The sequence below is a fragment of the Pelophylax lessonae genome (genome assembly GCF_965119305.1).
Source record: "Pelophylax lessonae genome assembly, chromosome: 7".
Classification (NCBI taxonomy): domain Eukaryota; kingdom Metazoa; phylum Chordata; class Amphibia; order Anura; family Ranidae; genus Pelophylax; species Pelophylax lessonae.
In genome coordinates, this window is record NC_138774.1 from 273,854,562 (window position 1) to 273,866,920 (window position 12,359).

The following is a 12,359-nucleotide window of genomic DNA, read 5'->3' on the forward strand; positions in this document are numbered from 1 at the left end:
CTCCAGCGCTGTGATTGGCCGGAGCGGCGATGACGTCACTCCCGCGCATGCCGACCGCCTCCTGTATATTTACTGCAGCAGGCTGGCTCATATAGGCAAAGCAACGTAGGGATACTTCGCTCGCCTGGGAGCAGCTAGGGAGCAAGCGCGCCCCGCCGACTGCGTGCTCCTGCCCCCACTCGGCAGTGGGGGAGCCGATGCGTGTGTCAGGCGGCTCCGATGGCCGCCTGACACTCTCGATCGTTCCCCCGCTGAGAGAGGAGGACGGTCAGCTATTGTAAACACAGCCGACCGTCCTTCTCCCTGAAATTATCACAGAGCTCATGTGATCCTTCTATATAGGATCACAGGTCTCTATGGTCATTTCACAAGTCCAACCCCCATACAGTTAGAATCACTCCCCTAGGGTCACATTTAACCCCTTGATCAACTGTACTGTTAACCCCTTCCCTGCCAGTGTCATTATTACAGTAACAGTGCATATTTTTAGCACTGATTACTGTAGTAATGTCACTGGTACCCCCAAAATCGTAAAAAAAAGGTCAGTCAGGGGTCCAATCTGTCCGCCACATCTATCGCAGATCTCCGCCATTACTAGTAAAAAAAAAAAAAAAATAGATAAAAATTACATAAATTTTTCCTGTAGTTAGTAGACGCGATAACTTTTGCTCAAACCAATCAAAATACGCTTATTGCGATATTTTTTTTTTTTTTTTACTAAAAATATGTAGCAGAAAACAAATTGTCCTAAAATATTAAAAAAATTTTGATTTTTAAATTTTTTTTGAGAATGTCATGTAGCAGAATGTGAATTGGCGCTCTTTTTTTTTGTTTATAGCACAAAAAATAAAAATCGCACAGGTAATCAAATACCACCAAAAGAAAGCTCTATTTGTGGGGAAAAAAGGACGTCAATTTTATTTGGGTACAGCGTCGCACGACCGCGCAATTGTCCGTTAAAATAACTCAGTGCCGAATCGCAAAATAGGGCCTGGTCATTAGGGGGCAAATCCTTCCAGTCTTATAGTGGTTAACATCAATGACAGCTTGAAGTCTTTTGTGGTATTTGTGGATGAGGCTCTTTATCTTCTCAGATGGTAAAGCTGCCCATTCTTCCTGGCAAAAAGCCTCCAGTTTCTGTAAATTCTTGGGCTGTCTTGCATGAATGGCACGTTTGAGATCTCCCCAGAGTGGCTCAATGATATTGAGGTCAGGAGACTGAGATGGCCACTCCGGAATCTTCACTTTATTCTGCTGTAGCCAATGACAGGTGGACTTGGCCTCGTGTTTAGGATCACTGTCATGTTGTAATGTCCAAGTACGTCCCATGCGTAGCTTCCGGGCTGATGAATGCAAATTTTCCTCCAGTATTTATTGATAACGTACTGCCATCAATTCTGACCAAATTTACTGTGCCTTTGCAGTTCACACATCCCCAAAACATCAACGATCCACCTCCGTGTTTCACAGTAGGAATGGCGTACCTTTCATCATAGGCCTTGTTGACTCCTCTTAAAACGTAACGTTTATGGTTGTGGTCGAAAAGCTCAATTTTGGTCTCATCACTCCAAATGACTTTGTGCCAGAAGGTTTGAGGCTGGTCTTTGTGCTTTTTGGCGTACTGTAAGCAGGATACTTGGTGGCATTTGCGTAGTAATGGCTTTCTTCTGGCGACTCGACCATGCAGCCCATCTCACTTCCTCACTGCCTCCTTATCGTGCATCTTGAAACAGCCACAGCACATGTTTTCAGGGGGGGGGGGAGGGGGAGCCCCAGCGAAGGACAATTTCCTTCCCAGCATAATATAGCAACAAAGAAATCAACAAGCGAGAATACTTAGAGCACCTAACCTTATCAGGAATGCCCAAGAGTGCCAGCTCTGGGGTGCGTGTAACAGAGAGGTGAAGTCGAGTGTCCAGGATGTCAAACACCATCCCCCAGAACTCTGCCACCCGTGGGCATGTCCAAAACATGTGGAAATACGAACCCTCAGCAGTAAAACATTTAGGGCACTCTGCCAACCTCGCAGGGTACATTCTGTGCAGTCTCAGTGGAGTGAAATAAACCCTATGCAGAAACTTGGTCTGAATGAGCTTGTCCCGAGAAGCAATCACCAGTCTGGAGCCATTCCCCAAGCAGTCCTCCCATTCCTCCCTATCCAAGTTAGGCATGTCCGAAGACCACCTCTGCCAAAGACGCTCCAATGCAGGGGAGTCTATAGCCAACAGAGTAGCATAGAGGGCAGAGAGAGGCTTGGGCAGTTCAGCTTGCGCCAACACATCCTCCAGACGGTCAGTCTGCAGGACCGGGGTGATCGGGAACTGAGCACAAATCGCATGACGCAACTGGAGATAACGGAAACCTATCCAACAGGGCAGGGCGAATGACCCTCCCAAGTCCGGGAGCGTGCGAAGCGTGTGGCTGAAATTTTAGTTGGTCTACCTGACCGTGGTTTGGTTTCAACAGAACCCCTTCTTGATTAGAGTTTGAACACTGCTGATTGGCATTCTCAATTCCTTGGATATCTTTTTATATCCCTTTCCTGTTTGATACAGTTCAACTATCTTTTCCCACAGATCCTTTGACAATTCTTTTTGCTTTCCCCATGACTCAGAATCCAGAAACGTCAGTGCAGCACTGAATGAAAGATGCAAGGGTCTGTCAGGAGTCCAGAAACTCATTGACCTTTTATACACAAACACTCATTACAAGCAAACAGATCACAGGTGAGGATGGTTACCTTTAATAGCCATTCAAACCCCTTTGTGTCAACTTGTGTGCATGTTATCAGGCCAAAATCACCAGGGTATGTAAACTTTTGATCAGGGTCATTTGGGTAGTTTCTGTTGTCATTACGATTTAAAAAGAGTAAACACAGATGACTAATAATAAATGGCTTCAGCCAAACACTAACCATGAGTGAAAAAAAAGTGTTTGGGTTATCATTCATATTCTCTGAAAAATGGCCAAGAAATCATAAATTCTGCCAGGGTATGTAAACTTATGAGCACAACTGTTTATAGCGCCAACAGTTTACGCAGCTCTTTAAATCAGTCCCTGCCCTCAAGAAGTTTATAATCAAAGGTCTCTAACATTCATTTATACATACACATACTAGGGCCAATTTAGACATGGGCCAATTAAACTACCAGCATGTCTTTGAAGTGTTGGAGGAAACCAGAGTTCTCTGAGGAAACTCAAATAGGCCCAGGGTGAACACACAAACTCCACGCAGGTAGTGCCATGGTTGGGATTCGAACTGACAACCCTAATGCTACCAGAAGGAAGTGCTAACCACTTATATTTGCGTTTTTTATTTTAAGCCTTTTTTTTGTTTGTTAGCTGCCACATTAGGATCATGCATTATGCTGGCAACTTTGGAGCAGTTTCAAGCACTTTCACTGGGCTCTAAAATGCAAAACGACTGAATACATCAAGGAAACCAAGGTTTCCCACCTTGTAGGATAGGACACGCCACCATTGATTAGTTTACAGTGCAAATGCTTTAGAAATAATGCAGGACACAGGACTTTAACCAATGGGTTATATGCAGCTACCTTCAGGGGACTGGAAACTTGGAATGGGTTATATGCAGCTACCTTCAGGGGACTGGACACTTGGAATGGGTTATATGCAGCTACCTTCAGGGGACTGGACACTTGGAAAAAAAAAAAAGAAAAGAAACTGTAGCGACATCCCCTGTGTAACCCCTCCCATTCCCAGCTAGACTCATTTTGTTTTGCTAGTGTCCTAAACTGATGGACCTTTTCTCTCTTCTGAAAGAAGCTTGCTGCATCTTGTGGAGATTTGTTTCCTAAAGATGATTCTCCTATCAAGATTTGTGACTGGAGTCACTGCAGCCCCTTAAGCAGCTTCTGGATCAGTTGGTTTCTTAGCTGAGCCTTGAAGGACCATACACGGACTTGGATTGGTAGAAGATGAGAGGCTGACCTGTAATGTTTCTGTGGGCACTGGATCCTGTGTAGACACTCATCTTGGCATGGGCTTGTCTGTTGGCCTGTGCTAGCTGCTATTTTTTGTTATTTATTTAGCGCAGGTTTTGCTGGTTTTTAGATCATGTGGTGCATTGTGCTGAGTTAACCGTAGGGTGCTATACATGACCAGAGATGTGGTCTGCCATTGGCAGAAATGTTTTTTGAAGGGGTATACCCACTTTGAAGGACGAAGTGGGGATGGGGTTTTATTCTTTGTATCCTGTCCAGAGGGGAGTAAATCTGCCATGGTGAGTACAGGGCTTGCTCCCCCTAAACTTCACTAGGATGCTGGCACTCTGGTGCATTGATCTCAGTGGAGCATGATCTTAGATATTTTACCTGGTGTGTCACTGCCATGTATGGGAACTGCCAGTCATTGAAATTTGGCGCTATTTCTTGGCACAAGTCCATTGCAGTAGGGGCTGCTGCGCCTGCGCAGCCTCATTCTCGGACGCTTTGCGTGTACATGCATCTTTCCTCATAGGGCACACTTCTTGTTTGGCTACCTACAATGTGGCAGCAGCCTACATTGCACGGTAGGCTCTCTACAGCAGAAGGATTTGTGAGAACCCCTTTTAGAACACTCTTTGGCCAATCAGAAGTGCAGGGTTAGGGAGTCAAATGGCTTCGCTAGCACAGACTCTGCATATGGAGGAGGAGGTAGTAGTCTATCCCCACAGGACCCTAGTACACCTCTGTTCTGTTAGTTGCCCCCATTCTGATTCCCTGTCTTCCCCTGGACACTCCGCTGTCCCTTCAGCCACACAGCCTTCCCCTTATCTAAAGAGGAATTTTCTGTCACAGTGTCAGATTTGATGGGCAGAATTTCTCCCCTTATAGGGGTCGTTATAACACAAAGGAGCACCTTCAATCTCCCCTCCTGAGGGGTCTCTGACTTTGCCTTGGCCACAGACCATGTGGTTGAGGAGGAGGCAGATGAAAAATATCCCAACTCTCCTTTAGATGAATTGGATCAGAATGAGTTGCCTTCAGCTCAAATTTTATCTAAGTTTAAGGATACCATTGCTACCCCTACTGATGCTGTATGCTCTTGTTTAGCATTAGAGCAGCCTGAGTGTGTGATCTCCCGCATGGGATCCCCACAATTGCCCAAGCCTGCTATGACCCATAGGCTCGAATGCCTCGTTTCCACTGAGTGGTACGGTACGGTTCGGTTTAGTACGGTTCGGAACGGTACACCTTGCGTTTCCACTGCCAATAGTACCCTTTCATGATAGGCGTGGTGTAGCAGGAAAGCTGTGATAGACGATTCTCTGTCAACCAATCAAAGTTCTGCAGAGTGTAGCTCCACTTTGTTGGAACGGTACTAATGTGCTTGGTACCCCAACGAAAGGGTCCCAAAAAGTGGTACGGTATGGTTCGGAATTAGGGTACCATTCAGTGGAAACGAGCCATTAAAGAAAGTAGACTGCTATGATCTTCCCAGTCCACTTGCTCTCAGAGCCTATCCTATATGGTGACTGGCTCTCACCCTACAAAGCTATTTGCTCCTGAAAATCATTTCACTCAGCAATATCCTTTAGAGGAGCACTTTGCAAAAAAAATGGACAGTTCCTGCTATCTTTTGTTTCAACAAGCCCCCAACGGTTCTGTACAGGATAATTCTGTGTTCAGGGACCCAGTGGAGAAAAGGTTAGAAGCCTTCTTTAAGGCCCTTATTACCTTGGTACCCCCCACCCAATGCAACTGGCAGCTGCTTCCATGGCTATTTTCCAGCCCTTTATGGGCTGGGCTAAGCACACAGCTCAAATTTGCCACCACTTGCTCCTTTTCAGCAGCTCCTTTCTCAGGGAGTCATTGTCCCAGTCCCATACGAAGAATGCTTTCAGGGTTTCCACTCCAATCTGTTCACAGTTCCCAAGCTAAATGGAGGAGTTTGGCCCATTTTGGATCTAAACCTTCTCAATTCATTCCTGCCAATTCAAACGTTACGCATGGAATCAGCCAGGTCAGTCATTTCCTCCCTCCCTCTGGGGGACTTTCTAGCTTTTGTAGACATTCGGGATGCTTACTTGCACAATCCCATCTTTCCTCCTCACCAATGCTATCTGCATTTTGCTGTGGGTGTTTAGCATTACCAATTTGTCACCCTTCCCTTTGGCCTATCCACGGCCTCCCAGGTTTTCACCATGAGCTTTTCAGGATCAGGCATCTGTTTCTCAGATTTGCAAGGCTGTAACTTGGTCTTCTGTTCACACATTTAAGTTTTACCAGGTGGATATTTAAAGGGTTAGTTCAACTTTACCAAAAGAAAAAGCTGTTGGATTATTTTGCTTTTTTGCCAGCCCCTAACTTTGACTGCTTTTGGATGTCCCATGATTAAAGACTAAAGTCCTGTATACTGTCCTGTACGACCAAGAAAATAGGATTTTTAACTTACCAGTAAAATCCTTTTTTTTTGGAATACAGTATAGGACACAGGTCGCTATGATCTCCCTATTGCTTGCTAAAACTGAGGATAATAGGGGGGGGGGGGGGGGGGTTATATAGGAAAGGTCAAAACTCTGTGTCCTATACTGAACTGCAGTTTTTGTTGTTTTTTTTTTATTCCTCATTGCTTAGGTCACTCTGCCACTTTAGGCATTGCTGCTGTGACGTGACAGCTGGAAACAGTATGGCCACAAAGTAAGCCATGTCTAGATACAGCTTACTTCATATATTAGGGGTAGCATTTGAACTGTGGTGGCAATGTTGCAGAGGCTGTATGAGTCTGCATATTGTTGCCACTGGGAAAAATGAAGGGAATACTGACTTGTGGCTAATGTTTATAGTTTTATTATAATTTCTATAATAGGAAAGTATAATTAGAGAAACGAGAGTCACAGAGAGATAATAAACAGTGGTGTCTCTATGGGGGTGCATACCGCAGCCTGGTGACACCTGCCAGAAGGGTGACACCCAGGGCCGTCTTTAACGCGAGGCAAAAGGGGTAGCTGGGCTCTATGCTCCCCTCACTCATTTCCTGCTTGACCCTCCATAGAGCAAAAGGGGTAGCTGGGCTCTATGCTCCCCTCACTCCTTTCCTGCTTGACCCTCCAACCGCTGTGGGGGCCACTACAGTGGGACTCAGGTCGGCTGTGGTATGACGGGAGAGGCAAAGCTGCGGGGTTGTCTGTCTGCTTGCTATCCACTTGCGCCAACCCCCCAATCTGCTGTCAGCAGTGGGCTGGGTGTAATCGTTACTCTCTCTTCACCCTCCATCTGGCTTCTTGTTCTGCCTAGCCGATCAGAAAAAAGACTTGAGGGGCCTGATGGGACATGTAGTCCCGAGAAGTGGACTAAAGTTCATGGGGCCTTAACTACACCCTGCTTTTAAAGGAGGAGGAAGCAAGATTTATCAGGGCAAAAATTCACCAGGACAGTGCAGTGTTCTGGGGGAGTTAGTGTGAGGAACATGTGGTACAGTTCCCCCCAGAGAGAGACTGATATGCTGAAAAACCACCAAGGGAGTACCTTGTGGGAGAGACTGCAAGAGTGAGAGGACTATGTTGCAGAGTCATTGCCAGGATGCAGACCTTGCTGCACTGCCAGCTGTAGTCATCACAAGCAACCCAGAATAAGTGGACACCTGATCGAAGGGACCGCTGCTGCGTTGCTGGATCTGGTGAAAGGGCCTTGCAACTACTACATGTTACCACCAGTAGAGAATGAACCATTAGGAACTATCTAATCCGCTACCTTCTAGCTATTGATTTAGTGGCAGAACTACCAAGGTCACACTAGCGACTAGGGGGGGGGGGGGGAGGGGTTGCCACCATGTTTTACTGCACCAGGTGACGCCAACCCTAGTGACGCCACTGATTGTAAAAGCTTTGTTTTTTACAATCAGTGGTGTACATTTATTTGTCTGTTAGTTGGACTTGTGCCTTTTTCAACCTGGCTGTGACAGAAATTGTTAGTGGTATTTGGGGCAGGTTGTATTAAATGGCTATTGAATGGGGATGATCTTGTCATCTGTGTGATCAGCTGTGTTGATGCTGACAGTCTAGTGCCAGAAGAAGTGTTGACACCCCTGTAAGGATTTGGCATGGCTGCCCTTAATAGGAAGAGGTGAGTATACAAAATAAGGGATTCGTGTTAGGGCTAAGTTTATGAGTTGTGTTAAGTTAGTGTTAGAGTCCGGGATTAGGGGTTATGTTAACTTTTTGGGTATTGGGTTTTGGGGGAGGCATAGGGTTGCCAACTGTCCAGGATTCACCCTGCCAGTTTAGGTTTGAATTATGTGATTTACTCTTCAGAGAGCATTTGGCAAGCAGCGAGGAGGTAAATCACCTCTTTACCACCCCTTCTTCAACCCCACACTAGCAAGCAAAGCCCTGCAAAGCACATGGTTACAGGGTACTTGCAGAGCAGTGCTATTCACTTGAATGGGTCTTGTTTAATGCGGGTATCATTTCTATCATGGCTGCGAAGCATAGCATCACAGTCGTGGCATGGGTACACAACCTACCACTGCCTCTGTCGCTAAAGAGGGTAGCGGTTGGTGGGTGGTAAAAGCGCAGCTGAACCTTGGGGCTTTACCTCATCCCAACCCCATGTGTGAATGAGCCAGTTGCTCTGGCCGTGTAAATGTTGGAGCCACCTGTTACTCCGTTACTCCAAGAAGACGCAGTAGCTGTATGAGAACCGGCATGGGTCCCGAATGCACACCATCTGTGTTCAGAGCCGTATACCTGCACCCGTCAAATTATGACCTGCGATTGGGTTTGTACTAGGGATGTACCAATACCTGTTTTTTTTAAGAGCAATTATGAGTACTGATACTTGTGCTCAAGTACTTGCCGTTACTAATTACTGATGCGGTGCAGTGCGATTTGAGCCCATACAAAATGAAAGGGCCCAAATCGCACTGCAAAGAATGACATGTGGTTTGAACAGGAATGCGGTGCAAATCCTGTCCGAATCACATGGGGTCTCCCACACCGCTCCTGTGTGAAACCCAGGCTGAAATCATTATGACACAGCATTCCTTTTCAAATCACATGTGATTCTTTGCGGTGCCATTTGAGCTCATTAATTTAATATGGGCTCAGATTGCACCACAAAGGTATTGGAGCATTTGTACGAGTACAAGAAAATGCTTGGTAACGGTATTTTAGTGATCAGGATATGATTTTATATTCCTTCCCATTGTTGTATTATTTACTATATATTGTTTTCTATGTGTATATATACATGTATTTTTGTGATTTTAACTTGAAATATTAAATTTATATCTTTTATACAATTTGTGGTGTTCCTTTGGCCTTTAAAATCCCGTTACCCTTAGGGGGGTTTCTCCTTTTGTTGATTGGTAACGGTATTGGTGCAACCCTAGTTAGTACAGCTGCTATGCCCCCATAACATAACATAGGCTGACTGCACACAGTGCAGATACATCGTGGATGAAAGGTGCTGATGCTTGAGCCTCCATCCTTGACTGAATGAGCTCAACATCCACTGTCTGTAACTTAAGTCTTCTCTCTCCCTTCTCTCTCCTGCCTCTGAACAAGTGAGCACACCAAGGTAAGGGAAACGCAGATGTAAGGGGTGCTCTGCGGACTCTGATCTAAGTGGGAGCTTTTGGTTAGCCCCTTCCAGGCTGCACATACTGTACTTACCTTCTCTAATTTTGCTTGGCCATACCTAGTGCTTCTGTAATTTGGGAGCTTGTGACTCATCCATCCCCCCAGCCACTCAGGAACTCAACGCTATCGTATGAGGGTGGGTAAGGGAGTCCTCAGCCTTGTGTAAATTCCAGTTATGATGGGGAGCAAATAAAAGGTGAGTATGGACTATCTAGGAGGCCTGCATTAATTTAGAATACATTTCATATTTTCTTTTAATACATAGCTGGTTAAAGTGTTATTTCTTTTTATCTGAAGTTTAGCTTCATAGAACAGTTGTACTTCCGCCTTCTTAAGACGACTTGAATATTATCCAATAAATGATTGAGTATTGTTTTCAGACACAGCCATACACTGTCCTTCTCTGACAATAGTCAACATTTTTGCCCAGCTTGTTTAATTGATTGTTTTTCATTAATAAGCCCTGATTTAAGCCGTGTATACACATTATGAATCATTTCCTGAAATGATCAGAACCCTCTGTATGCTATTATGTGGAGTTCAGCCTCTTTGTACCAGCTGAGACCCCGGCAACCTGATGGAACAAAAATGGCAATCCCACTCAAAACCAATTCTTTTGGTGTGCAGTCACCACATGGGCATATTGTATTTCTCAGTGGCATGTTTTTTGTTGTTTCTATGCTGTAGCTGTATGTGAAGCCCCTCTCATATGGCATAACTCGCAGTCAGATTCCCCAGTCCTTTGTTGGTGTCAATGGTAAGTTCTTTATAATGTGAAACAATAATTTTACTTTACCATGGCTATGTCGGATGGGTGGAACTTGGGATTCTGGTGGAGATATCTCGCCACTAAAGACTCTAAGGCCAGTTTGTGGTTAAACGTAATCGACAGCCATGTAAAACTGAAATGTCAATTTTGGGTAGAGTCGACCTTTAAAGCTTGACAGCCCAGCATCTGATAGAAAGAGTTGATAAATCAGCGTTTAAGCTGCACTGTCTCTGTGTCTTTACAAACAGCTGTAATGCTGACCACGTGTCTGCCTCGACTGTGGCGTCGTCAGCGACTGCGCTAATAAGATTTGTGCCTTATCTCTGCCTGTCTCTCTCTTGCAGTGTCTGGAGAAGTTTCCTGTGATTCAGCACTTTAAATTTGGCAGCCTGCTCCCCATTACGCCTGTCAAGTCCTAAGAATACGGGGAGATAGAAGAGAAGATCCCTCTGCCTCTAGATCCAAGCCTTCCCCCTGTCCTTCTCTGTTTTCTGGCTCTGCAGGCACCTCTCTTCCCTCCGTGGATGGAGGGTAGCAGCAGTGGCCTTATTTTAGGAGCGGAGAGAGCAAGGCCACAAGAGAACACCTTGGTATCAGCACGGTCACCCTTGTAAACCACCATGGGTGCAGAGCCCGACGCTAGGATGGTATAGGGGGACTATGGGGTGTCTTTGTGCTCGCAGTGGGACTGTTCACAATGTAGGTCCAGTCATGGCACACTAAATTCAGCGTGCAAGTCTCTTGCGACAAAAGATGGACCCAGAAAGTTGGGGATGGGTTGTTGGGTTGTTCTCTGTTATCATAAGTTAAGATTCCGCACAATGTAAGTAGTCCCTTTTTTTCCCCGCTCCTTTCTGTGTCCGTTATTTATCTATGGAAGATTGCTGTGAGCGGGTGGCTTCGTCGAGACAAAATGGGTTCCATGATGTCCGTGTTTCAGTGAAGAACCATTGGGGGGCTGGAACTCTGCTTTGTTGTGCAGCTTATAGAGGTTACACCAATAAAATCTAAAATCTCTTACAGTGTGTCTTGTGTTTTGAATTATTTGTTTCAGGGAGCCTGATTTGCACATCTACATTTTAAAGCCGGACTCCAGGCAAACGACTAGGGCAAGTGATGAAATACATGTATGTGAATTATTTTTATCTACTAAAGATTTTTTGTTCAAATGCTTCATTAAACTTTTATTTTTTTTCCTTTTTACACAACGGATACATACAATTCATTAAACAAAACTCTTGTCTCCAGTTATCTTAATAGTTAGACAATCCATTATCCTACAGTGAATGCTTAATATATATATATATCTATATATATATATATATATATATATATATATATATATATATATATATATATATATATATATATATATATATGTGTGTGTATATATATTTATTAGGGATCGACAGATTATCGGCAAAGCCGATATATCGAGGGCCGATCTGCACTTTCCCCGATATATCGGAATCGGCCACCAAGGTGACTGATATTGCAGATATTTCGGAAAAGAACTTGTACCAGAGTGATGCCTGCAGAGCTAGAGGCATCACCACGGTACTGGCTGAGAAGCCGCTCGGCTGTCATTACAAGGAGTGGGAGGGGATGTCCTCCTCCCACTGCCTTCCTCGGCTCGCCTGGGTCTCCCGTCCCACCGGGAGATCCGGGCAACCAGCCTGCACGGCTGCTGAAGACCCGATCAAAGCCGCATTTGGCTCTGAACGGGTCTTTATGGTTGCTGGGATCTCCCGGGGGGACAGGAGACCCAGGCAGAGCCGCGGGAGGGGGGGGGGGGACGTCCCCTCCGCTCGCTGGGATAACGGCCGAGCGGCTCCAGAGCTGCATTGGCTGTTATCTTCTGAAAGCCGACCGCCGGCTCTAAAGAATGGTATGTGGTTGATGCCTTCAGCTGCAGGCATCATCCCAGTACAACCACTAATTCGAGCCGATGTACAGGTACAACGATTTGCGGGAAGTTGTTATTTTCACGGCCAACCTGAGTATTGT

The 12,359-nt window shown here is 45.5% G+C and overlaps 1 protein-coding gene across 1 annotated transcript in view; it reads left to right on the forward strand.

Annotated features, from left to right (window-relative positions):
• PTPA (protein phosphatase 2 phosphatase activator) overlaps positions 1-11,372 on the forward strand; it is a 206,325-nt gene extending 194,953 nt beyond the window's left edge. Inside the window, exon 10 of the mRNA XM_082263098.1 lies at positions 10,697-11,372. Within this exon, the coding sequence (XP_082119224.1) occupies positions 10,697-10,771 (75 nt within the window). The 3' untranslated portion in view covers positions 10,772-11,372. The remainder of the gene's footprint in view (positions 1-10,696) is intronic.
• The last annotated feature ends 987 nt before the right edge of the window (positions 11,373-12,359 follow it).